The sequence below is a fragment of the Symphodus melops genome, assembly GCF_947650265.1.
Source record: "Symphodus melops genome assembly, chromosome: 12".
NCBI classification, from domain to species: Eukaryota; Metazoa; Chordata; class Actinopteri; order Labriformes; family Labridae; genus Symphodus; species Symphodus melops.
This window is the reverse complement of record NC_136702.1, coordinates 21,029,276-21,056,768: the sequence shown is the minus strand read 5'-3', so window position 1 is coordinate 21,056,768 and position 27,493 is coordinate 21,029,276. Positions and strand designations below refer to the sequence as shown.

Here is a 27,493-nt window from a genome sequence, read left to right as displayed (position 1 = left end):
AGTGTCTGTATCTGATCAGCTAATCCATTTATTGGCCTGCATCCTCCTGTATCTTTATTTGTATGTCTAAATACCACTAATGGATATCTATTAATGCAAAGCAAGGGACAGGTTTTAGAAAGGCAGTTCAAAGTGATTTACATCACATATATTGATAGTGTTTAAATAATCGTGGAAAATATACAAGTAAACCATAAAACTACATTTAAGGAAGTTAAAAATCGACACATAGGAGAACAACTCATTTATTGCAAAACTGCAAAACCATAATATCGAATCAAACAGTTATAAGTTTCTCTTATGTTGACTTTGACTTCAGACTTTGTCTATTTAATGCAAATGTCTGTTTTTATGTATTTATTTTTTAGTTTATTCGCGGTGTTTACGGTTGGGTTAGCCTATAGAAAGTGACGTTTCCTCTTTAAATCCACCCAGCTGAGCGCAGACCGGAAGTGACGCGCAGGGCTGTGCGGCAGCCGTCATCAACACACACTGTCACGCTTGTTTATGTTTATGTCTCTGCTCTGAGTTAGATCAGTGCCGCTGCGTTCATGTCGGTCTAATTTAAAGGTGCTCAGTTTGACTTGGTGACATTTGAAGATCATGGCGGACGGTCCAGAGGCTGATGTCGACGAGCCGCCCAGTATCAACTTCCCACCGCTCATCACTGTGTCTGATCTGCCCAGCGCCACTGCTGCAGGTAACAGCAATGATTCATCACACCTGTGTAGGAGAGCGTGCAGCTTCCATGTGAAGTGTGTCAGGCCAGAGGACAGTGTGGGAAAAACACGCTGAGTTCATGCGCATGTCAACAATAATAGATGTGCTATTGAAGCTGATTCATGGAATAAGGTGTGGCACAATATATTTAATATCAGTTTATTGAGATCTGCCTGGACTCATGCCTATTCAGTGGCCTAAACTGCATTACTTATTGTTGGCACAGCCCGGGCATTCATTACATTTTGGTTTGGTGTGTTAAATGCCTTGTTAGACTGTGTCAGAGGGCCTGTGATAAGCTGTTGGGTGTTCTTGTATTCATTGAACTCCTGTTCGTTTGTGGGTTTCATACGCTCACCAGAAACAGAAGAAGTATATATAGAACAGTTTCACAGTTTCCTCCCACAATCCATGACCCTTGTAGGCATGTAACTTAAGGAGATGCAGTGAGTGAAGCCTCTCTCAAAGGCAGAATTCTCATGTTTCATATTAAATTATGAAAACACTGAGGCAGTAACAACAAATATGCATAAAGTAGCTTATAGTATCAGCTCCTTCTACATGGTTTCATTGTTCTAATAACTCCAGTTTGGAGTTATCTCTCAGTAGCACAGCTAGCCATGTTCTGACAGTCAAGTATCTGCGTGTCCTCATTAGGTCGTAATCTGAAGGAATGGCTTCAGGAGCAGTTTTGCGACAAACCCCTGGAGCAGGACGACATGCGGCTCCACAACGCAGCCTACGTCGGCGATCTGGACACCCTGAGGAACCTGCTGCAGGAGGACAGCTTCAGACGGTGGGAGGGAGTAAATGATGATCCTTGTGATAAGGTTTTATTTGCATAACACTTTGGTTAACCAATGGATCCTTCCAGATACGTACTGTATAGCCTCGCTCACATCTGCCTCTCTGGATCTGGATCACTATAACAGCTTCCATATCGGTAGTTCCCTGTGTAAAACTGACTTCTGTTTTGGTTTAAAAAATGTTAATTTCAGTCAGGTATATTAACAAGTGTGTGTCAGACAAAAGGTATTGATTTTACTATTTTTGTTGTTATTGCAGAATTATATTCTTTGTAGTCTATTGGTCACTTTATACATCATCTAACTGCAGAACCAGAGGCCTGTGTCCACCGTGCTCTTGTGTGGCAGTAAGTGGTCTGTGGTTTCAGTGTCGAGTGGGTTTGTGCGGTGGGTTTGCTGAGTGACAGCCTGAGAGAGAGAGACGTGCTGTAGAGAATGCCTCCTTCCACTTCGCTACCACGAACAGCATCTGTACCGCGTAACACACTCCATATGCTGGGTACTTTGTCATTAAGAACGTACAGTGCTATAACCACCGTACTTCTTTGTAGTGTCTGCCCTGTTCAGTGTTACTTGAGACAGTGATAGTGCAACAGTGCACTGACATCTGGTTGTTTGCATACTGTCCATACAGTATGCAAACAACTGTCCATACAGTATACTGTCCATACAGTATACTGTCCATACAGTATGCAAACAAGTACAGTGAATTATCGTCTGCCATTTTAAATAAATTAATATTTTTTTAATGCTAATTAATCACTCCCTGTTAAGTGCTGAGGCGAGCTCCTAAACTCAATAGATGGCCAAATGGAGCAGCAAGAAATTCAGCCAATCTCTATAGATGACTGAAGTCGATCCTGAAGTATACCAAATTAAAAAAATGCACTTGGAATCATGAATCAAGACTCGTTTTGATTCCAACTCATAATGCACCCGTGTGTCATAGCCTGACAGGAGCTTGGAAGAGAAGTCAGCACTAGGGTTGTTCAGTATGCACCTCACAATCTCTACACCCAGCCAAACCAGTGTGGTTACCACAGTTATTCATGTAAACTACTACTTCAATAGGTTTAACCTTCCCTGTGTATTTCAACTGGGCTTGGTCACTTGGTCACTCAAAGCAGTTTATTTAATCTGTGTGGATATTTAAATTGCAATGACCGTATTGTTATGCGATATCTAGATGTGAGGTAACAGCTACTAACCCCTCCCTTCTATCCCTTCCAGACGGATCAATGAGAAGTCTGTGTGGTGTTGCGGCTGTCTGCCCTGTACCCCTCTGCGGATCGCAGCCACAGCGGGACACCCCGCCTGTGTGGCCTTTCTGATCGCACAGGGAGCCGAAGTGGACCTGGTTGATGTGAAAGGTCAAACGGCTCTGTATGTCGCTGTGGTTAATGGTCACCTGGACTGTGTCAGGATCCTCCTCGAAGCTGGAGCTGATCCCAATGGAAGTCGCCACCACCGCAGCACCCCACTGTATCATGCAGCACGGGTGGGACGGCTGGACATACTGCAGGAGCTCATCAGGTGAGGGTCACTTTCAAACCTTGTGGTACCTGAATGTCCATCTGTGATAGGAGCACAAAAACAGACTCTCTTATATTTCTATGGATTTTCATGTTTTCAAGGTGATTGTTTATCGTTCATTGACTGTAAAGAAAGTTATTATTAGAGGATATAGGCCGACTGGATTTCTACTATATTTACAGTATGTTTAAAATGTTGCACATTTAGCCTTTAAAACTTCTCTGTAATATGAAGGCTCAGACATAAATCATCATAAGAACAAATTATAATGACAGAAACTGTGTTTGTGTTTTCATTTAATGGTCTGTCTCATGTTGCATCTGTAGACGTCAAAGAGGCCGGTTATATTTCATGTACTGCAGCCAGTCAGTAGGGGGAGCTCCAAAAGTTGTGATTTTCCTTTTTGGTCATGTTGTCGACACCTCGTTTTTTTAATACAACTTTATTTGTATTGTTTGTTTACGGCGTAACAGCGTTAGTCTCTCCTCAGTCACTCCCAGAAAACAAAAACAAATGATTCCATTAAATCAGCAGCTCATGATCAAGGATTTTGCTGGAAAAAAATGTGGAAAGATCAAGTTTTTATTTTTTAATTTTTAAGGTTAAACAAAAACTTAGATGTTTGTTTCTGTCCAGGTTCCGTGCTGATGTAGACATGGACCACCAGCTGGGACCCCGGCTCCTCTTAAGCGCCCGCACACTCAACACCCTGGTGGTGTGTCCACTTTACATCAGCGCTGCGTACCACCACCTCTCCTGTTTCCAGCTGCTGCTGCAGGCTGGAGCTCAGCCTGATTTCAACTACACAGGGCCCGTCTGCCATGAGGCTCTGACCCGCGGCCTGGCTTCCTGCCTGCTCGATGCTGTGCTGAGACACGGATGTGAGGTGGCCTTCATCCACCTGCTGCTGGACCACGGGGCCAACCCGGCCCTCGTGCCCTGGGAAGAGGTGGAGCTGGAGGCTCCTAATCGGAGGAAGGTAGATCCAGAGGCACTGAAGGTCTTCTTGGAGGCAAGGAGTGAGTACAACCTGTGAATGTAGAGGCACTGATGAAAATCTTCTTTTTAAAAGGGTCTCTGTAGTGAAATGGTGTTTACAGTAGAAATTGAAGTAGAGGGAAGCTGGTAACCGAGTGGTCAGCACATGTCAGAGACCTTTTGCTCCTTTCCCATATGTCCCCCCCCCCAAAAAAAAAAAAAAATGTTTTAATAAAATTCAATCTGCCAATCACCACTTCACCATGATGCTTGGCCAGTGATTTGATAACATTTCAATTTGCTGTCATGTTGCTGGAAAACAAACTTTACTTCTGTCCAGTATGCAGCTTTTTTATACAAACAATTTTGGCTCTGTCATGCCAAAGTGCTATCTGCACAAGTTTCAAATTAAAAGTCATCTAAACAGGATGTTGGAACTAAATATCTACCTAACCTTGCAGCTTGTCACTACATCACACATTTCATCACTTTCACTGATTATTGTTAACAGATGCCTTTAGGTCGCCCCTCTGTATAATGTCTGCAACTGTACCTGGCTAATCATCTATTTGAGCATAGTGGTAGGTAACATTCATATCTGGAAACTGCCTGTTGTTTTTTTCAATAAGTAGCTTGTTATTGAACTGTTTTTTAAATTGTCATTGCACAGAAATGTGTTTTTATTTATTTTTGGGCTGAAATTATGCAATCATTGACCCGGGTAAAAACTGAATTATTCCTTCTTAGGTTCAAACATAACTGAATTTACAATATTACAATGATGGAATAATGGTCTGTACATGCTTCTACATCATTTCTTTTCAGTTTAGACCATAACAGTGATGGGACCAACATCATGAAATAAACAGCTGGCAGGGAGCAAAGATGCTTGGACTGTACCATGTTATGATCACAGGAAACCTGACCCTCCAGTAAGCTTCTTCTTCTAATAGAATCAACTTTTGCTATTTTCCTTCTCAGAAAGCCCGCGTAGGCTCACGCACCTGTGTCGCATCAGGATCCGCAGAACGCTGGGCAAAAGTCGTTTAAACCAGATAACCTTGTTACCACTACCACAGCCCATCAAGAACTTCCTTCTTCACCAGAACTGAGAACCGCCCGCCTCCTTCGACAAAGCCCTCCACTCCAAACCTTCAGAAACACCAGAGGATAGAGCACTTCTATTAGTTTATCAAAGTTGTTATTGTGAAGAGTGATGTAACAGCTCAATATTGATGGTTTTGAACCAATTGGAGAAGCCTTAGAAGAAAGCCTTAGAAAGTGATGTGTGATCTGATCATCCATGTAGCACTTTTCAGCTAAAAAGCCATATTGTGAATGACGTTCATTTTTAAAGCAATGACTTAAACGGGACATGTTCTGAAACAGAGAAACAACACGTCAAATGTGGGTCTTTGAAGTGCTTTGTTTTCTGCTTTATTGAACTTTGATTTTAGACATTTTACCCTGCCAGCTCCCAGCTGGACTAAATGTTAGATCAGACAAGAAAACGTTATTAATCCTCGGCGTGGAAACTCATTTGTCACCTGTTTGCAAAATGTTATCAAGTTTACAGAAAAACTTCAGATTTAATTAGATCTGTTATGTGGCCATGCTTCTTCGGATGCATGGACCTCTTTAGATGGACCGGTAATGAAAATGCTGAAAGGTGGGTTAGTAAACGCTGGCATTCTGTGTTCACATTTGTGCTGGGTGGTAGTAGATCATTTTTTAGCCGTATGCCTTAACAGTGAGATTTGAAAATGGCCTCAAAGATTGGTTCAACTTGAAATGACTCGTAAAGGTCTGAATGTATTGAAGCAGAACAAACACAAAAGAGCTTTTAAGAGAAGTTCACATGGTTGTAATAATGCATGTCGACCTATGAAGGAGACTTGGTAGAAAACGTGTACCGCCGATGTGTATGTAAGACAACTTCTTGTTCTTGAAACCTATTTAAGAAGATAACACTATGATGTATTTATGATCTGTTTAGAGTATATTGCACCAAAGTCTTCTGTGCATGTCTGTTGCCGAGCTTTGTTCTTTGTTGTATTTACCTACATTTTGTTGGGTTTGGCCTTGTATATCTCATTTCCTTTGCAAGCAGTAAATGTGCAATAATTCTACAAACTCTGCTGCTTTTTTTCTTCTTTAAATCATCTCATATGACACGGGAATGCTTTCACACCAGCAAAAAGCAAAGTGAGTCCTCTCCATGCTTCCTGTTCATGTGAGTGACCAGAGGATGATTTCTTTTTCTCTCCTTGCATCCTCATTTAAGATCATTCTCAGTCCAGATCATCGGAGCCCATATCTGACAGAATTTATGAAAGAAAATCATCTGCAGGATGTGATGCAGAGTCCGTTTCTGAGGCTGTATCTGAACTCTGCTGAGCTGGAGTGGAGGTGACTGGGGCGGAGGAGGGTCACAGGGATCACACTGACATGAAAAACTGACTGCGGAAGAGGGAGGACAGAAAGTAAAATTTGACAGCAGCCAGATGATGAGGTTGTGGCACAGTCAGCAGATCAACAGAACAGGGATACGAAGCAGGTGAGAGTGGCTAAATGGAATGAAAACAGTTGAATGCTTTACCTGGAGCTGAACTCCATTGAACTAAGTAAAGAGACACTAAGCTAAAGAACTCTAAAGAACATTGTTTAAAGAGGACTACTGTCTGTTAAATGTCAGAATTTCTAAAAAATGCTGAAGAGGCATTGTCCAATATGGTTCAGTTTTTTCCAGCCAGTTGATACAAAAGCTTGTGGACAGTCGTAATAACTGATCTCTGAACTTAATAATCTCTCTCTCTCTCTCTCTCTCTCTCTCTCTCTCTCTCTCTCTCTCTCTCTCTCTCTCTCTCTCTCTCTCTCACTCACTCACTCACTCATATGATGCTTTATTTTATTACTTTCTCGATGTTTAGCTTCCCTCGTTGTCTTGTAACTTTTAATATCCTAGAAAACAAAATGTTACTGTTTAATACAATAGGGATCAAGGCTTTTGATGGGGTCATATATTAATGTTAGGATGTTGATAAATGAGTCAAGATGTCATGAGATCGAAGAAAGCCACAGTTTGGTAATAAGCTAACTAGCCCCCATGGATAAAGGAGGGCATGGGAACCCGAGTTGAAGCAGCAGGGAGCACGAGGGCCGAGGGAGAGGAGGGCTCTCACTCCAAGAAGGTCTGGCAAAGCCTCCACAACATAGACCATGTTGGTCATGGTAAAAGTCATGGCTGTATTTCCAGAATTCTTCTCCTGTAAGAATAGAAAAGCCTTTGAACACGATTCGGGCTCTCATGGAGCAAACTGAAATCGTATTATTCATTTATCTAAAATGTGTTACCACTACTTGACAGTGACAAGTCTGTGTGCACGCTTGAGCACTGAAATGCACAGCTGTCACACCAGGTCCCTAGATGGCACTGTCTTCCTTCCAAGCATAGCAGACACCCCAGTGTCTTCCAATATTTCTCCTTTCCTTCCTCTCTCTTTCTCTTTCACTTCTTCACAATAATTGCCTTTGTCTCTCATTCATTCCCCCCCCCCCCCCCCCCCCCCCCCCCCATGTCCCTGCATTTCTCTTCTGTCGGCCCCTTTTCTAAGTTTACCACTGAGGTTTCAGCTGTAGGCCTCAGCATGTGTCCTCGAGAGCCTCATCCTTTCAGAACTCATTAAAGCGAGCCTTTCATTAACAGATCTCACACACAGTCACAGAACGGGCCCATTTGCATCAGTGCAGAGGGAAGCAGGGCTTGGACAGCTTGGTAAACCACTATCTTCCTGTGGGGAGTTTCCATTGCGAAAGACTTGCTCTTTTAAGTCAAACTTATTTTATTTGACAATTTATTAAAGAAGTAACCCCCCTATGTTCACCATTAAAAAGTTATATTTCAATGAACAAGTTGTATTATTAGACAAGATCCCACTGCTGAGAGGAATTATTATAATGAGGACACATTACACGCACTCCTCTTTTAAATGCTCCACAGGAAATTCTGTTTTAATGGTCAAAGCTTTGTCCATTAAACTTTAAATCATGATCAGCATTAGCAGTATTTGAATGTGGGTTTTCTTTAAAAACAAAAAAGAAACAGAAACGGTAAAAGGTTTATTCCTTCACTGGAAGTCTGGAAAAGCTGAATGGTGTTGTTCATTCCAGAGTTTATTTGCACCACAAACTGCAATCAAATCTCAGCTGTTTTTGCTAATATTACCGCAGTGTTCCGCTTCAATCGGGGACAAGCGTGCAAAGGGATGTAAAGTGCAGTGCAGCTCGTTTCATGAGGCGACCACAGCTTTCAGGCGAGGATTTAAAGGTTGTTTCCATGGATTTGGTGTTTCTTTCAATAAAACACTGCGGGAGTGTGCGTGCTTACGAATACGTTAGAAGACTCTGTTTGTGTAAGAATGAGTCGAATTTATGTTTGTTTATGTGAAGAGTCACCTGTAAGTTGTTAAGTAGTTCCACCACGTTCACTTTGTGTCTGACTCTTTATCAGGCGGCCTGCTCTCCCACACTTGCACCATTTGGTAATTGCCACGCACTTTAATTCAAATGATCTCACTCCTCAGGCGTTCCGGAACTCTGCATTTTCTCCAATGACCACATCAGACAAACGCACACATAAACACACACACACACACACACACACACAAACACACAAACACACACAATCTCTCACACACATTCACACAAACACACATAAACACACACACAATCGCACAATCACAGACATGAACACACACAATCACACAAATGCACACAATCACATAAACACACACACACACACACACAATCACATAATCACACAAACACACACATAAGCACAGGCAATCACACAAACACACAATCTCTCACAAACACACACACAAACATAATCACACACATGAACACAAACATAATCACACAAACACATAATCACACACACGCACACACACACACAGAGAGAGAGAATCAGGTATTTTGACACATTAATTCCACATTAATCACTATCATACTTCTTTTATTTATTTTTGTACTACACAGCTCGATCAAAGGATTTTTAAAACAAAATTGAATTCAATGTGACTCATTGAACTCGTGTTTTGGTAATTAACCGTCAAAGAAAAGCCGCCTTTTCCGTTGGAGTTCATGTCAGATCAGTTGAACAGGAAATCCTGGATGTAGTAGAAGGTGTTTAAAAAATACTGATCATTTTTCATCTTTGTGTCATACTCATACCCGGCACATGTGGATCGCAACTACATGTCTGGAAGCCTCCATTAAGGTCGTCTTGCTCTATAAACCCCTGAATCAGTTTTCAGTACAACACCCACAAAGGGACTTCCTCCATGCTTAGGTGGTATATGGTTGGAAATATTTCACTTTTAAAAGTGTGTTTTAATTAAAAACCTCAGAGGGGCTTAATGAGACTTAATTTGGCTGTTTTCCAAAGGAGCCGGTAGTTGTGAAATGTGGCGAAGGAGCAGGAAGGATGTGAAGTGATTGCTTCTGTAATTACTGTCACAGTCTGTAACTTGGCTCTCACAACATGCTTAATTAGTTCCCTCTCATTTGAGATATGTTTCGTTATTGCGTGTGTGCAACTTTTCCTGCAAGGTCTGACTTTCGAGAACAACGAGGCTGTTGAAACCAGGAGAAGAATTTGTAGTCAGAAAAACACTCCACTTATAAGCATGATGATGGTAAATGGAAGTCAGCCCTATTTTCTCTCTGCCCGGTTATAATGATTGACTGTAGGTGCTAACTAAGCTTTCTGAAGCATCATCGGCTCATTATCAGCAGAGAAATATTCCCTGTAATGAGAAATGGATGAAAAATGTAGTTATTCAGCACCTTATCACACCGCTTGTATATTTGTAACATGACCCTCAGATATTTGCTGTTTGAAAAGACTGCGCTTCTGAAGCTTAGCCATATAACTGTATGGCTCAAGGAGGGTTGTCTGCTCTGATGAAGGTGTAGACTGACAACTGCAGGCTTGAGAGCTGTGAAAATAAAAGCAGCTATCCTTGTTACCTTGGAAAAACATCTCATTTAAGTGATCCCCTGACTTTTCATTCAGCTTTCGTAAAAATATTGTTTTGTTTTAAAACTTTGCTTTGGCTTAAAAACCTGCAAAAGTAATGGGAATCTTCTCTGCAATACTGATTTGGATTTATTGCTATTTAATGCTATAGCAGCAAGAGGTGAAACTTAGAGACTCATCCTTCAAAAGACCTACACCTTTTAGACCTGATAATTCTTAATCCTTAAAGTAGCTCTGCTCTTTAAGGTACATCCGCACGGAACTGCTCAAAGTGTTGAAGACCCGCACACTTTGTGCACAGTGTCTTGGCGCTCAGTCCAGGTGTCTTTTCTCTATTTCTCCTGAAACAGTTGTCAACTATACCCGGAGCAAACGTCATCAGGACTCCAGTGTTGCCCCCCTCTCTTACCTGACAACGAGAGAGGGTTCAGAGGAGACCAGTGAACAATGAATGCACCTCAAGTATGTTGCACAGTATGCTCCTGCTATTTAAATGACATGTTAGAACAATGGACATAGAATTACTGTTTGAGTACATATTGGATTCCCACTGTTGAAGTGAATTGAATCACAGCAGTGCTCCTATTACTCAGTTAATATTTGCATTTTCTGCATGTTCAAAGGGACTTTTTCATCCTCAGAGGCTTTAGTCCTCAGAGTGGACGGCCGGGTTCCAATCCAACTTGTAGCTTCTTTCTTGAATGTCATTCCCTACACTCTCTCTCTCCCCAATTCCTTACTCTACCTACTGTCCTCATTCTCCAAAGGCACAAAAATCCCCCCCTTTAAGATCTCAAATAAATAAACAGAAAAAGGTTTCATTGTGACAAAGGACTGGGAGACGAAAAGCTTTTTACTAGATTGTCATCTTTTTATTCCTTTGGACTTGAGGCTTGTTTGTTTTAATAAGAATATATTTACCTGGTATAGTTGAGGACAACAAATGTGTACGATTACTCATAGACAGGAGTTGGAGGTGTACATCTGGACGAGAGGGGAGGCTTCAGTATGGCACGGGTGTTGACTAACAGTTGTCTGTTTTGGTTTAATGCTGGTGCTCAAGGGCGACATCTACTGGATCAGAAAGCCGCTAATTCTTCCTTCAAAGAGTGAGCTTCCAGAAATTGGCTCTTAAAGGGAATGATAGGTGACTAGTTTGATTCATGTTGCACCCAAAACACACATATGTATAATAAAGGGACTTGATCCAATCTCTCTGCACCTTTGCACTTTGCTTAGCGCCCACATCATGTGCTAACTACACCAAAATATGGTTGGACATGCCCAAAAACACTTTGCACCACATGTTTGGACAATGTGCCTAGATTGTCAAAATAATGCGCCTGTTAAACAAAATATGTGTGTCAAAATATGCAATTATTTAGTGTGTGCCAGACTTCACTATTTTTACCTGCATGAAAACGTTGCTTCTTGACAAGAAAATATTGTAGTTAACCTGCGAACAAGCTCTGTGTTTAGGTTAAATGAACACATACAGTATCAACTGCTGGTCAAAAACAGGCATTTATTAACAGGCAGTCTCATTTTCCTAATCAGTACTGTCTTTTTGTTGTGTATCTAAGTTTGTGAGCCTGGGGATCAGTTAATGGCAGCATGACAATGTCCATTACACCAAACTACCCATGTTTAATTACTTCCTCAGAGCTGAACTGCTCATGGGAAGGATTTTCCGCCACAGAGAGGATCCCGTGGTTGAGGGTGGGAGGGGGTGTCTTGGATGGGGAACAAAGCTGTGGAGCTGTCGTGGATGTTGGGGTTGGAGGGATTGCGGGTCCCCCCTCCTTCTTTTTCTACTTCTCATAGCCCTCACAGAACGGACTAGGAACCGTCGGGCAGCTTCCCAAACCGCTGCCTGACAAACAACATGGGCAGAAAAGAAACCCCAGTCAAAGAGAAGAGGGGAAAAGAGGAAAAGAGCCATTCAGTGGCCACCACTGTGGGAATGTTATAAACTGTGCTTTCTTGAGGCCTTGGGAATCCCACACCAGAGCTGGAACCTGCGGGCATGGAAAACAGGCCTGGCCTGACTCCCCCAAGAGAGGAGATGTCAGATGCAGAACAACATCACTTGATCACTTGGTGTGGGGGAAACTGGCAGTGACGCACTCTCTTCTTTGCAACAGGGGGCCAGTCGGTCTGAAAAACATCAAAATATTACACTAAATAGGCTTGATGTATGAGCTCTAGAGGTACAGTAAGCAGGGCCAGAAATAGTGCTGCATTTTACACCAGGAACAGAGGAAGTCGTTTTTTTAATCAGTATGGTTGTAACTTGATAAGCCATTTCATTGGAATACTGTCATTTTCCTAGAATACACGACACGGATGAGGATCTATTTATTGACAGGCAAATGTCTAACTGAGCTACAGAAGATATGTATGTACAATATGCCACCTTTCAGCAAGTTACTACTGGACCTTCTTCTGGTTGACCTTGCTATCAAGTTAGCAAGGTAACTGCTAAACAACTGTATATATATGATGATTACAGAAGGAAGATTTTAATGTGACTTCGACTATGCTATGCCCTTATGCAGAGTTACTTGCGTTTCAACACCTGATGCGTGGACTTAGTAGCATGCAAAGATTGTTTTGTCCAGTTTGGGTCTGATTAAGGTGAATGCATTCAAGATTATCCCCATCTAATCCCCATCTGCATGTGTGTAAGTCCAACTTCAAGAAGTTCAGTTCGGTACCATTTCAGCCAGACTGACATGTTTACATGCATTTTAAAAGTCCAGTTTTAATCAGACAAACATGGGCTTTTTTCTATAACTGCATGTTCATTGAACATGAAATGAAAGTCTTACTAGTCATAAAAAGTTGTGTTTTCACCTTAATGAATGAATTTAAAAGCCTTCCTTCACAGCCACTTTGTGGCTCATCCCCACCGCCTACTCAACCTCCCTCCAAGAACTGTTTGTTCTTTGTGATCTCAAGGTGATGAGTCATTCACTGAGGATAGTGGCAAGCTCTCTCAGTCAGTCTTTTCTCTGAAGACTATTCATGTTTCGTTTGGTTGTACCCATTGTGTGACGGCCCCGATAGGCCATGTAACAAATATACGGCAAGATATGCTGTATGTTTTATCTGTGTCTGGCTGAATGAAATGCCTTTAGATTGAAGGATGTCCAATAGTGATGAATTGATAGCACAAATCTTTCTGTATTCGTTCAGTATATGTACACTCTGAAGAAGTGATCTTGATGTCAGCAGACTGCAATCTATGCTGAGTACCTATGACCATACTTGAAGAGACGTATATCATATGTAATGTCTCTGAAGCAAAAGGTACTGACTCAACTAGCAGTGTAATGAGAGATTGTTCTAAATAGATGCTTGACATTCAAAGAGTGAAGGTAATATGATTCTCCACACCATGTATAGAGGAATCTAAAGCTGGAAGGAATTTATGACGCATGCTGTGAACGGTATTTAACGGATGTAAACTCTGTCCCAAACTTGTCTGTCTTACAACTTGCATTAAGTCTCAGTGTGTATCTCAGATCCCCGTGGGTTATACCGTCTTCTATCATCCAGTCTGTTTTATAGATTCAGCATTAGGGACATTTAGTTAAACCCCTTACATGAATCAACGCTGAATCTTAAATTTATAACAGCTAAACCACACCAATGATCGCCATTGACAATTTTCTTTTATTGGGCAGTTTTCCACCTAATTTGTAGAAACTGCAAGGTTTACCAATGTTTCACTGGATAGTTTGATGTTGTCAGACTTTTGAGATTTCATTCCTTAATTTTGGAAATATTCCGAATTTTGTCTTTGCTCATGAGAACTCCAGACCGACTGACACAACACACCCTTTAGACCAGGGGTGTCAAACTCCAGTCCTGGAGGGCCGGCTTCCTCAGACTGTTAGATGTCTCCCTGCTTGGATGCAGCTGAATCCAATGAGTGACTCGTTATCAGGCTTCTGCAGAGCTTGATGACAACACATTGTTTTAAAGCAGGTGTGTTAGAGCAGGGAGACGTCTAAAAGTCTGAGGAGGACTGGAGTTTGACACCTGTGCTTTAGACGAACGCCTGTCACTTTGTTTGATTCAATTAATTTCACTGCCCTGGTGGTGGAATCAGATAGGAGCTGTATATACATGTAGATGTGTTTAAATGCCATTTAAAAAAAAGAGAGATCTATGATCTGAAAAGAATGTTTGACATGTTGATGCCTGAGAAGCCTGCTTCATGCATGTCGACTGTTCTGCACAGGTTCAAGCTGCGAGACCGCGGTGGAACACCAAATCAAATTGACCATTTCCTCCACAGATAAGCAGCTTCCCAGATCTGCCAGAGCGAGCAAGAGGAGTTAAAAAAGACATTCAGGGAAAAGGTTTTGGCAACAGAAAAGCTGAGCTCTATGCAGAAAATAAAAAAAATGTTGTTCTGTTGCTGAAACATGAAATCTGGTTTTACTCAAACAAGTGAAACATTCTTCATATGGTGTGAGACATACTCACTTGTTTCCAGCACATGAATCAGTGTTTTGCAAACTGTCCTCAGACAACTCAAAGACTGTCAAGAAATAGAACTGACATTTCAGAGCACCTTCAACAATTACATTTACAATTACATTTTAAGAGGGTTTCTTTCTTTTGAATTAACTGAAAGAGTGGTATGGTGTATAGCTGCTTGGTTTGTGTATGCATATGTGCTTGGGCATGTTGTAAAATTGTGTGTGTGTGTGTGTGTGTGTGTGTGGTGCGTGCGTGCGTGCGTGTGTAAAATCAAACCTGCAAAACAATGAGTAGAACACGTGTACAAAAACCGGACATATGATTGCAGGACATCTCAGAGGCATCTCATTGCATTTACAAAGTGCAATAAGATATATGTAAAATTGTTTTGAACAGACTACAATTCTGCAAATCTACCAATCTCATCCGTTCTTATGATGCAGAGTGCAATAACAGTCAAGGGCCTTTCTGGCACTTAATACATATACATGCTGATATAATGCGCAGTGGGGAAAAAAGCGTGTAGGCCGGGGTGAGCATTGCGTGACCGTGAAGCCAACATCCTGTCCTCACTGAATTCCATGGAGGAGTGTGCGGCTCCTTTGGTTTCCGATGCTTTTTCTAGAGTCCCAGTAAATGGGGGAATGTGTGTGTGTGTGTTTATGTGTGTGTAGAGAGGAGAGTAACTTGATTTAGGTTTCTAAAAGTCATCTTTTGCACTGTGACAGTCCACTGAGACTTAAGTGAGAGGATATTTCTTTCAGTGTTTGACGTTAAAAAGAAGGCATTGGCAGCTTTTTTATTGATACACATAAACGGATACAATTCTTCCCGCTGCATTTCAACCAGGATTTGTCTTTATCGATGTTTGATTGTTAACATATAGCAGTGTGGACATCTGCCAGAGAATAAGAGCCCTTTACCCCCAGCAGATATTTTTGAAATGGTTCCCTCGTGAAGAAGTGCAGGTGTAAATAATTTTGTATCAAAGGCTCAATTCCATTTACCTGCTGCAGTTTTAAGGTTATTTTCACAGAAACATTCACGAATGAAAAATATATTATGACATACCATGACCATCCTATTCTGTTCTATCCAGCACTTGGGAAAGCCTCTCCATAGCATGCACAAGATCAACATACTGTTAATGTGAGGGGAACAGTATGTTTTTTCTGTCTCTGTATGTTAGTCCTGGGATTGACAGGCAGTTCAGGGTGTACCCTGCTTCTTGCCCAATGACAGCTGGGATCAGATCTCGGCCCCAAAGCCATGAACGGGTTTAGTGGTATAGAAAATATATGGATGGATTTGCAGGTTGGGAGGTTTACCCTAAAATTAAAAAAGTCTAATACTCAGCGAACTTTATAGTCATTAATCCGAAAAAACCAAGCTTACCGCCTTGTAAAGTTTTGATCCAGTTTTTAGCTCAAAGGGGAGCACAGACGGCAGAAGAGGGGGACAATGTTGTCCTAAATATCACTGTCAAAGGCAGGCTTGTGTGCACTCAGACTACGTTTGACACAAAAAAGCAAGTTTTTATTAATCCAAAATAATCACAAAGGCAATTACAATGTGATTAGGATTAGCACGGCACGTATTTCTGATTATGACTTTTGGAACAGCTACTATTTTTTACTACTCATTTACTGAGACAAAAAAACTACATTCTTTATTTTATTACAATTGGTGCTCGGTGTGTGTGTGTGTGTGTGTGTGTGTGTGTGTGTGTGTGTGTTTTCTCTCTAACAGGTTACTCTGCAGGTTGGTACTCTCCCTACTGTAGCTGGTGATTGAGCTCACCTGATACAAATTGCAATCAAAGGTCCTCAGCATAAGAAACAGGAGAGTGGAGAGCAGAGGCCAGAGTGGATCATGCATTGATCATGTGGAAGCTGAGCTGGTCTTACTGAACATCATTAGTAGACGAAGGGTGTTGCAGGACAGGAGCCCACAGGCTATAGTTTCTCTTATTATCAGAGTTTTGTTTTGCACTACAATAAATTGGTTGTTTCATGGTTGCATTTATAATTAAAAGCACATTGTAATTAAGGCTTAATGTGATATATAGAATAAAGTCTAGTTTTAATAGAATATGTTTTTAGTTTTTATTGAATGAACATGCATCTGTCTGGACTCATTAGGCCTTAAAGATGTCTGCCGCTCTGTGGGCCGTATTATCTGTTCTGCGTCCTCTCCTGCGGTCTGAAGTCATGCAGTGATTAGCACAACCCATCTCTTTAATCAGGCCACTGTAGGAGGCACAGAAGGACGCTCTGTTGACCGCAGTATGCCTCCTCTCTTATTTTCTCACCCACCGGCACGCCCGCTCTGTGGTCGAGTCCTGAGGTTAGTTGAAGCCTGAGGGAGTCAGTGACAGGTGGACAGGTGGTCGTTTGACAGCATAAGACTGAGCCTTTGGGCCTCATGGCTGCAGTGCAACTAAAAATATGTGAGGAGCCACCCCCATAAAGCAAACTAAAAAGCACTTATTGAAGCAAACAGTCAGAGGATACACATTTAAACGTGCTGCAACCATGGGACTAAAAAGCACTTGTAAACATGATCTAAACTGTGCAACCATTTTCTTTTAACAATGTTTCACACTTTTTTTTCACATTCCTGGTGTCAGTCTTTTTCAGATTATAAACTGTTGTTACAGATTAAAATACGATGCTCTACAAGAACAACAGCAAATCTGACAAAAACAAAAGAAAGAAAAAATGCACAACATCACAACCTTTCCACAATAAGCCTGCTGTATCCCCACATCATGTTGGAGATGTTTTCATTGTTTCCAAGCTACCCTGCAGCCTTAAATTAGAGACAATAGTCAGTTTCAGAAGATATTCAAATCATATGTTGTTGCATGTTTAGATGAAGAAAAGTATTTGAAAATTACTTTTTCCACAGACATTTGTCTGTTGTAGCCTTTTCCTTGAACAAACAAAAACAGGAGGACACTGAGGTTATAATGAAGTCTCACTCCCAGACATTTATGCACCATATACTCCAACATATCACAACATTAACCATATGTTTTAGTCGGAGAGATTTTGAATGTGTAGACTAAAATTTTGATTTGATTGTTAGTTTTTTTTGTACGTCAGCATGTCAGCGAAGACAGAACTTGAGTTCCATTGATCAACTTTATATGAACAAATGCTCATGGTCTCTGTGACGTCACCCATCGTTTATTGAACAGGGCTTTGAAGCCTGTCAATGGCAGTCCTTTGGAATATGCTGTCTCAGTCTAACTTTCAGTCAATCATACATCTACAGGCAAAGAGTTGGAGCTGAGGAGGGTCTTAAGCCTCCTGACAAACAGGTACACCATGCCCACCCATCATCCAGGTCAGCTATGAATGTGCATAGTTCAAGAGGTCAAAATGTAAAACGGACGATCCCCCGTACAATTTGTGCTGTTAATTAGTTATTCAGATCAAATGTGTTTCTTGAACCAGATTATAAACAAGGAATTTACTGAATGGGTGTGTAAGTGACTTCCTCATGAAGCCATCCTCAAGTGAACACTCAAGGATCTGCAGGTTTTTACACATCAGTATTGGCTTCAAAGTTCAACAGTGTATGTTGACTCTTGGTTCCATTGCGAGACGAGATACTTGGAAAAGGTTTGAAACCACAATTAAAAATAAGTTCATTTAAAAAAATAAATAAATCAAAGCTCAGTTTAAACGGATGCAGCAAAAGCAATAGAACTACAAAAGTTATTGAACATGCTACCCAAATCTATGGTCTATACAGTCCACAATTAGGCTATGTGAAAAAGAAAACAAAATGATCCAGGCGGTGTTTAAATTGCAGTGGTCAGCAGGTTAAAGTCCAACTCTCTAACCTGTGATTTTAAAAGCTGCCCTTCATCATAAAGTTTAGAAAACAAGAGCGGGACCAGATTTAGCTCAGACAAACGTATTTAACCAAGGGACTACTTTTGTATGGATTTAACACTTTGTAAGGGATTTATCTACTCAGAACATTTTTTCTAATTTATGGGTCTGCTGCAGGTGTTCAGATGTCTGTTTATGTGTGTGGGTCTGTGATTGCGTGCATGTCCAATAATCAGCCCCACAAGTTGCTGCTTATTTTTGTGTATTTCATTTGGTCTTTGTTGGAAGAGGGAGGTAGGAAACAGGCCTGCTCTGGTTTCTCTTTTGCAACACCCCACATAAACATTTCAGATTGTGATCCTGTTTTATTTATCACAGCTCACTTCCACATCCTATGTTAATGGTCGCCACATTTCTGAGATGAAAGAGTATGATGTATTTGCATGTGCCAGGAAGTTTCTGATAGGCTGAATGTGTGTATGTCTATAGACGAAAATACATTTAAAGTGGTTCAGTTGGAGTGTGAGTTTAGTACCCCTACATGAGTGGGCCTATATAGAATGTAGAAGACTGAGTGTGATTTGTGTTTTTGTCTGTGTGTGGGATTCAATGCAGTGACAGTGTGTTTGATGGACAGTAGCCCTGCCAAGCATGTGCATGTGTGTGTGTTTACTCTGTTAAATGTGTCCCATATGTGGGCGCAGGTTTAAATCCATACACACTTCCCCTTTCTTTCAATAATCTCTGCAACAACCACACTGGTGTAAATAATGTTTCTCATATTCATTTGTCGATGATTAGAGTTCACAGGTGCACACAGTACAATACAATATGTAACGAAAAGAAACAATACAATACGTTACAGTTTAATATGATGCAGTATATCTTTTTTTAATAATACATTCTGACAACTAAACCTAAGTAAAATAGTGTTTGCAAAAATGATTTCCAAGATGACTGGACTTCATGTGTGTAATGAGATATAATTACAATATAACATGATAAGACACAACACGATTTAACATGAGTCATGTGACAGGACAAGATCAAATCAGAAAAGATTGGATTAGATACAATACAACTTCCAGCAACCACCCCCTGCCACCAAACATATTTTTGGGTTCTATTGGTATTGATTCAAAGTGTCTTTATGCTTTTAAAAAAAATTTCTGAACCAAAATCTCTACACTATCATTTAAATCCAGCAGGACATTTTTGTTCAGAGCTGGTGAGATCTACAGTTTTTCACGTGTTTATCTTTCCAAAAACACACTCATATGCTTATTTAAAGTTGGAATTGTATTTTGTATGTTTAATATTGTTTATTACACAAGCAAGCAACCTAAGCAAGTATTTTTTTCCAACATCTTCTACAAGAACACACCCAAAGGCCTTGTTTCTGTGCAAGTTTGACGTCACATACTCTCTTTTAAGGTCAATGTAAATCCCTCTGCCTGAACCAAAACCCTGCATGGTCCAGTGCTCTTCACAGTGTCGTAAAGCATAGCCTCATGAAAAGCTCAACGCACAGCAGGAGACCTTCAAGGGGGACAGTGTGTCCTGTAAATGTGTCATATTACATCAATGTCTTCAACTTTATTTGATGAGGATGTCTACAACCACATTTAATTCAATATCTATAAAAATGTGTTTGGTGATAATATAATCAATTGTATCACAATTAAAATAAAAAAAGAATGCATTCACATGCATGAAGTGATACCATATACCACAACCGCAATAAACTCACAGAAAAAGTTCCTGCAGTCCGAAAAAGTTGTTGTCGTCAGAAGCCATATTTATTTCTCTTTCAGTTTAAATAGTATTTAAATATAATTCAGTTCAGCAGTAATACTCCTGAATCACTTCATTATAACGTTTTTTTGTGAAGTTGAAGCTGCTCTGGTCGAGTTTCCATTTTTCAGTCAGTCTTGGCGACTCTTGTGGACTAAGAACTGGTGCCCATCTTTTTGTTGATTTTGTTTTATTCCCCCTGAAATTGTTTTCTGTAGACTACCCAAAGAAATCCTCCACGTCTCTTATTAAGAGTCAAACATGCTGTGAAGCTTTCCCATATAAAACACAAACGACGACAGCTCCTGACCAAATATAAATCTTTTTGTTGACCTGGTAGCAGCTGTAACAGAAAATACTGAAGATGTCATGATGAAGACTTAGTCACTCTTCATGCTTATGGTGTGGTGAGCTCCTGACTGAAGCGTCAGAGATCATTTCATGCTGTTGTGTTAGCAATTAAAAACTCATCAAAGAAATTCAATTGTAATGAAATGAATTGAAAATGTAGTTAAACTTGATGAAACACTGACATCTAACAGGCAGAACGTTATTTAGAGTGTTTGAGGTCAAGTCAAATCGTCTCCATTCCAAGTCAAAGAAGGACCGTCAGGTCTCATCCTTAGGACTTAATATGAACATCACTTACCCCTTCTTCCCTCTCCTCTCTTACCATCCCATCCTCCAGTTTAATTCAAAGCATCTTGTGAGCTGACTTCAGTAAGAGAGAAAGATGTGGCTGAGGCAAAAGAAAGAATCATAACAATAGGATCAAAGCAGTCCATCCAAATCTATTCCTTCTGGTTGTGGCGGCTTTTTTCATGAAACAAAGAACGTCAAGACAAGACAGACAGCGCAATGAGAAAAGAAAGGGATGAAAGGGGAGAGAAGGAAAGGAAAGGTAAGAGTCATAAAACTCTGTATCTCATGAAGATGGTCATCTTGATTGATGCCCTCCATTCTTTGGATCTCTCACTCTTCTGTGTGTTCATCACAAATACAAGGGCTTTCTGCACTTATGATCAGAGAGTCAGGACTTATTGAGTACTCTGAATATTCATGCTGGCTTTTAGAATCTGATCTCAAAGGTCTATTTATTGTTTTGTGGCAGATGAGGTGAAATTAAGAGCTCCGAACAAATGTTTAGCTACAATTGGCAGAGGGTCTGTACGTCTACTATTCACATACTATTCACGTACTAGTCATGACATTTTCACATTCACTAAATCTGCTTTCTGCGCGAGTTTAGATCCACTCATAATCCATCATCATTTTACAGATATATAAATTTGTCAGGGACTATGTACAAAATATACAGTAATTTCAACTAATGAGAGGAGATGCATTGCACCAGATTTATCTGACTAGCTTGTTTCCATCTGCAGTCCCTGGATTTAGGCTTTGTGAAAATGTGTCTGAAATGTTTGTGTGTACTCGCAATACATTATAAAACACTCTTAGTACACAATTAAATTGCATTGTAGAAATCTACTGCATAGTTACATTATCTTCTAGGCATTGACATGATATTGTGTTTTTTTTATTGTTTATCGCACTTTAAACTATCCTTGTTTTTCCTGCACAAACCAAGCTACAAGTCTAATTTGACTCATTTTATTTCTTAAGTAAATTATAAAGATGCTAAACCCTAATCCTGAAAAGTTTTGCAAATGTTTGGTGATAATCAATAGTGTGAACATTTCAACATTTCACTAACATTTCAAGGTTATAATAAGAAGAACTAAAACTCTGATACATTCAATTATAGTAAAGTGTTGTTCTATTGGTCTGAGTATTTTAAGCATGTGCACAGAATGGTTTGGAATAAATGGCTTTGTTTGACCGTAAACTTTGAACTGTTGTTAGTTCTTCAGATTTGATCACATAAAGCTTAAAAAACATTTTTACTACTTTCCTGTGGTAACTATTTTTGGCCTGTTGTACAAATGTACATCTTTCTGTGTGAAGCAAGACTATCAAGTGGCAAGAGGATTCACCTTCCATACTGACACTTTTAACATATTGTGTCTTTGGGAGTTTTATTTCACATGTTTTTGCTCTCTGTCAGTAGGAGCCTTTGGGCTTACTGAAATCCTTAAATAAGATTCATATTTAAAAACTCACCCGGAAAAATTCTGTAAATGATCAGTCTATTAGTAAAAATCTCAAATGTTATGGTAAATGACCTCAGCACAGCTATTCTTTCCCTGTACTCCTCCCGTTTTCATGGAAGAAGAAAAATGTCTGCTTAAAACAAGCAGAACAGAATCAATCTGCACTCTGCACGAACTGCATATTTAGATCATGATGCATCGATCCTCATGATTCACATGGTTCAGTCATTTTACACTCAATTTACAATATGTTACAGCTTGGGAATCCACAACACATTTTCTCAGACATAAAAAGAGTAAGTCAATTATGAAAAGACAAAATCAAACCAGTAAAGCTATTCAGAGCGGGTACTGACACTTGGATTGTGCACTCGGTTTCGAAACACATCAAAGAAAACCCGGATTTTGCCCAAAAAACCACAACATGACTCCCCCTGCCCTCCCAGCCTCTTGGTTCCCAGGAGGAATGGAAAATGTGGATTCTCGGAAGCCATATTCCAAAGAAATATACAAACTATGAACCAGAGTGAGAAATACATACTCCAGATCCACCAGCAAAACCCAAACGTTTAGATCCAAGCCTTTTTGTTTGACCCTGATGAGATGCCAGGGGGTCCACAGGGATTGGCAGGTTTACAGTTGGGGGAGGTAAATGGGGCTGTTGGGAGATCGGGGTGTTTGCTTTGTCAAGAGCCACCTCCTGAAAGTCTTTCTGAAACAAAGAAGTCGCTGTGTGACAGTTTAGTGGAGGCTTCCCAGTCACTGTATGGGCCATTGTAATCACCACAAAAGACCATACCAACAGAGTAAGTTCATAACTCATCCGCACAAACAAGCTGTGATGTTGGTAAATGAGGCCGAACCCCAACCCCAGAAGGGTGAGACTTGGCGTTTGCGGTGCAGCTTGATGAAGGCAAACAACGCAGCTGTTTGCTGACGAGAGGACTGAGCAGGAGACTGGAAAGTTACAAAACGTTCCATCCAAGCTGAAGCTTACCATTAACTGTCCAAAGATGACAACGGTCTTCATGAATATGTTTTATAGTAAATTTTACTGGTCCATATCCTTTTGTTCTGCTGGGGATTTGTGAGGTCACTTTGGTGAAATTCATCGGTGATGACAAAAGTTTGGGAAGACTGTTTTATTTTTATACATTGAATTGTATGTCTTTATTACAGAGAAAAGCCGAGTCTGAAATCAGGGAGGAAGAGTGTGGGGGATGACATGCAGTATATTAGGCACGGGTCAAATTCAAACCCGGATTTCTCCTTTTGCCTCAGCCCGTACAGGGCACACAAACTAACCACTTTTCGATCTACATTTTTGATTGCTTTGCATCCTTTTAAAGGTGCCATAGGAACAATTCTATTCATTTCAAAACTGGCATGGGAAACTTACAGTATCATTTCAGTCTAAGCAGCCTACAAAGGCTGGGACCTCCAAAGGATGCAACCCCTGAACTGGGACAGCGCGAGTCAGGAGAAGGAAGTGGAAGCCCAGCTATCTGAAAATTCATTTCATTTTCTCACAAAATTGTGATTTCATTGATTTGCTTTGCTTCACTTCTCACATGCTTAGTTAGCACTTAGCATGTGTTTGCTAAGTGCTAACTAAATGTCAGCTACATATCTAATATAACAAAGTGAGAAGGCTATCATAGTTTAGGATTTCCAGTGACTTTAATAACCACCATATATAATCTCAAAAGAAAAATAATTAGGTGTTCAAACATCAGAAAGTAATTAATAAACATGAGTTGTTAGCACAATAACAACAAGTCCATAATCCTTGTGTCTACAGTATGTGACGTATATGCTTTAAATACGTACGTTTTCTCAGTGACTCACACCGAACTTACTCACAACAGTGCTTGGGTGGTCGACATCAGGCCTCAGATGAATCTTTATGCTGAAGTTGTGAAAATCCCTCAGTGGGGAGACCCCCGTTTTTCGGTCTAAACTTATCAGTGGAGAGTTTGACGTTGCTGCCAGAGACCTCACAGACTGCACTTGTTACAACAGAGAAACACAGAGGTCTGAGGAAAAACCTCGGCCAAGGCCATCCATGACAGCTGGCACACCACACGGCCTAAAACAATACACAATGTGTCCCTCCTGACGGCCATCAGTACACACTCGTAGAGTCACGGCATGGGGAAGAACACATGCTTGCCCTGACATCTCCAGACAGCGAAAAATAAACGGACTGATGGAAAGAAAGAAGATGCATAATGAAAGCCAGTGGTCTGGGAGAAAGGAAAACTGATCTTCTTCTCCATCATACAGACCGATGTCTACACAACGGGTGTCACTGTCCATAAAGGTCTTTCAAGCCCCTTTTCATTCGAGACCCTTCCACATGCAGGCTCCCTGAGTGTCATTGGAGAGTAAACGCTGGGACCATGAAAGCACTAGCTGCAGGTCATTAAAATACCTTTGAGAATATGGGATGCTTATCAAATAATATGAACCACATTGCTCCACTTTCCCTCTGTGTAAACGTGGTTGTGAGTTTGGGGTAGATATCTCTACCTTTTCAAGTCGTCTTTGAAGTCCGGGCTCTAAAAAACAAGCGCCTGGGAAAGTTGAAAACGTAATACACTAAGTACAGCAGAGAGCGAGCTTCTGTAAAGGTCACGACCTGACTGTGACTTCAAGTATCCCAACCCCAGTAATGTGGTGATTCAACTTATGTGAGTATTTTCATAGTCTGGTAGAAATCAGAAGTAAAATATTTAGCAGTTTTATCCGAATGAAAGAGTTCTGTCATCCTTCATAGTTTAGTTTTAGGCCCAGATGATACCAATGAAATAAAAAACACCATCAAATGGCCTATAAAAAAAATACCAATCATCGCGTCTTCTGAAAATAAAGGAGTGGACACTCAAAGGGAGGAGGATTTTCCATCATGGTCGTTTTTTTCCGAGCTTCAAATGTCCAGCTGATTTAACAAGAGGAGAGGGCCAAAACAGCCCATCTCTGTGGAATCTGTCAAAGCGACTTAGTCTAATTGTTGCCATGGTGTAGTCAAGATGTAAAAAACACACTGAACTGTAATTTGGATATTTTCCTATAGAGTTATATGACATGTATTCCTTTGAAACCTATGGAAAATAGAGACACAGTGCCGGATTACATATTGTTTAAAACAATCAACAGCCCCAAATCAGCTTTCTGAATGTATCCAGCTGGGATAATAGTGGTGGCACAAAGAAGGGGGATATCTTTTTGTGGGGTTACACTATTTGTTGTATTCATGCCTTGACTAGTTGATGACTGAATCTTTGAGGGATTACATTTCAGACATTTAAATGGAAAATCAATACAAAGGGTTCTTGTTTTGCGAACATGGATTACTGTTTTTATTTCTTAAGGTTTACTTCAAGCATATTAGATAGATAGATAGATAGATAGATAGATAGATAGATAGATAGATAGATAGATAGATAGATAGATAGATAGATAGATAGATAGATAGATAGATAGATAGATAGATAGATAGATAGATAGATAGATAGATACTTTATTGATCCCGAGGGAAATTCAGTGGATGATGACACTGGCTCCTTTTTCTCTCCTGGCAGCGCTTCATTTATCAAGGCCATTATTACACATCTATGGGGATGTTTCAAACCCTTCACCTCATGGTGTCTCTGAATATTCTTGATATCAAAACAGCAGCATATACATTAAGGCATAATGCGGTTTTAAATGAAAAATAACATAAGTTGAAATTTAGTGTAAATGGGACCCATGGTGCTGAATAAAGAAATTATAAAACTAATTTTGTAAGTGATGGACCAGTTCACCAGGAAAAATTCTCAATACTACTTTCTCAATCTGGTCAGCAGTAACTCTGTGTTGTCATTATGTCTTTCAAATTGTCAAATTCTTGTAAAAGGTTTCTCAATACAAAAAAAAGAGTTGACATTTAATTCAGGATTATCAGGGAGGTCAATAATATCTCACGATAGCTAAGCTTAATATTTCACATTCTGGATATCAAGTTCTTTTTTTTATATCCCTAAAAATAGTGAATTTCCCTAAAAAGTCTTCCCTTGAAGAGCAGTGAGTATACCATAAACTTATTTTACTTCAGTGGTCAAATAGAAAAACATCGATAAAAGGGCGGTTCAAAATTCTTCCACTTGACACTTCTGCACTGCTCATTACTGACCTAATGCCTGCTGTCTGATTCTCGCTCTACTCTACAGATCAAGTATCGAGTAAACAGGTCTGGGGTGCAGCAGCCTGACGCCGATGTCTGTCTTTGACATTTCCACCTCTGATGCTCTCATTCACCCCGCCTCGGAATTCTTCCTGCATGGCTCACACTCCTCAGCTTTGGACCCAGCTGGATCCCCCGAGGCCCATCTCTAGGAGGAAATTATTTTTCATTGCCCACAAAACACTGCGACTCTCTTCCAGTTTGGCCCGGTCCCAGTCTCTCTGGCCTCCAGGTTGTAAGACTGAGCTTCCTCCTGCCCATAAGGGGGCAGCTGTGAGGTCAAACCTTCAAGAAAAGCAGGTCACAACCCTGATGCTTCAGTCCTCCGCCACCCTGTGGCTCCTGCGCCTTTGTTCTCTCCATAGAGTAAGTCCAGGTTGTATATTATCTGTAAATGTACTAACCTGGCTTCTCTAAAACAGCAGGAGCATCTCATCCATCTTCACTGGGTCCCTGTAGGAGCTCTTGTCAGACGTCTTACTTTCGTTACATTTTAAGCAGGACTCACAGTGGTTTTATTGTCAAACCAGGGTTTCATGTTGTATTATAAAACTTTGTGTTCCCAGTGTTTAACTTTTGGGACTGGGAAAGCCTTACCAACAAATATTTCACTTCAAATTGTCTGAAGTGACTGAAAATACACATTTTGTTCCTGTGGTTTCCCTCATGAGCCACACAGAACATTCAAAACTTCGGTGTTTGACCATTTTTGCTTCAGCTGAATTATCATCTGTCTGATGTAAATCCAATAATTGGGAGGTTTTGGTATCCACTTTAATTCATCGTGTGACATGTCATGACTTTTGCTTCATGAATGCAGTGACTCACACCTTGGCTAGATGGCTCCAGTGTTTCAGGTGAGTCAGCAGGAAATCCACTGACAGCATGATCACAGTGGCGTTGTTTTATTCCAAAATGTTTTCTTCAATTCAGAACGACAT

At 40.6% G+C, this 27,493-nt stretch overlaps 1 protein-coding gene across 1 annotated transcript; it reads left to right on the top strand.

Moving 5' to 3' along the window:
• The first annotated feature begins 440 nt into the window (after positions 1–440).
• asb1 (ankyrin repeat and SOCS box containing 1) lies at positions 441–6,164 on the top strand. Its single transcript, XM_079356994.1, has 5 exons — positions 441–700; positions 1,378–1,516; positions 2,757–3,059; positions 3,696–4,078; positions 5,019–6,164. The coding sequence occupies exons 1-5, from the start codon at positions 604–606 to the stop codon at positions 5,147–5,149; spliced, it is 1,053 nt and encodes a 350-aa protein (XP_079213120.1). The 5' UTR covers positions 441–603; the 3' UTR covers positions 5,150–6,164.
• The last annotated feature ends 21,329 nt before the right edge of the window (positions 6,165–27,493 follow it).

Coding starts and splice junctions, on each gene's coding strand:
- asb1 (XM_079356994.1), top strand. CDS start 604: ATGGCGGACGGTCCAGAGGCTGATGTCGACGAGCCGCCCAGTATCAAC. Junction 1,517..2,756: donor CAGGAGGACAGCTTCAGACG/GTGGGAGGGAGT, acceptor TATCCCTTCCAG/ACGGATCAATGAGAAGTCTG. Junction 3,060..3,695: donor ATACTGCAGGAGCTCATCAG/GTGAGGGTCACT, acceptor GTTTCTGTCCAG/GTTCCGTGCTGATGTAGACA.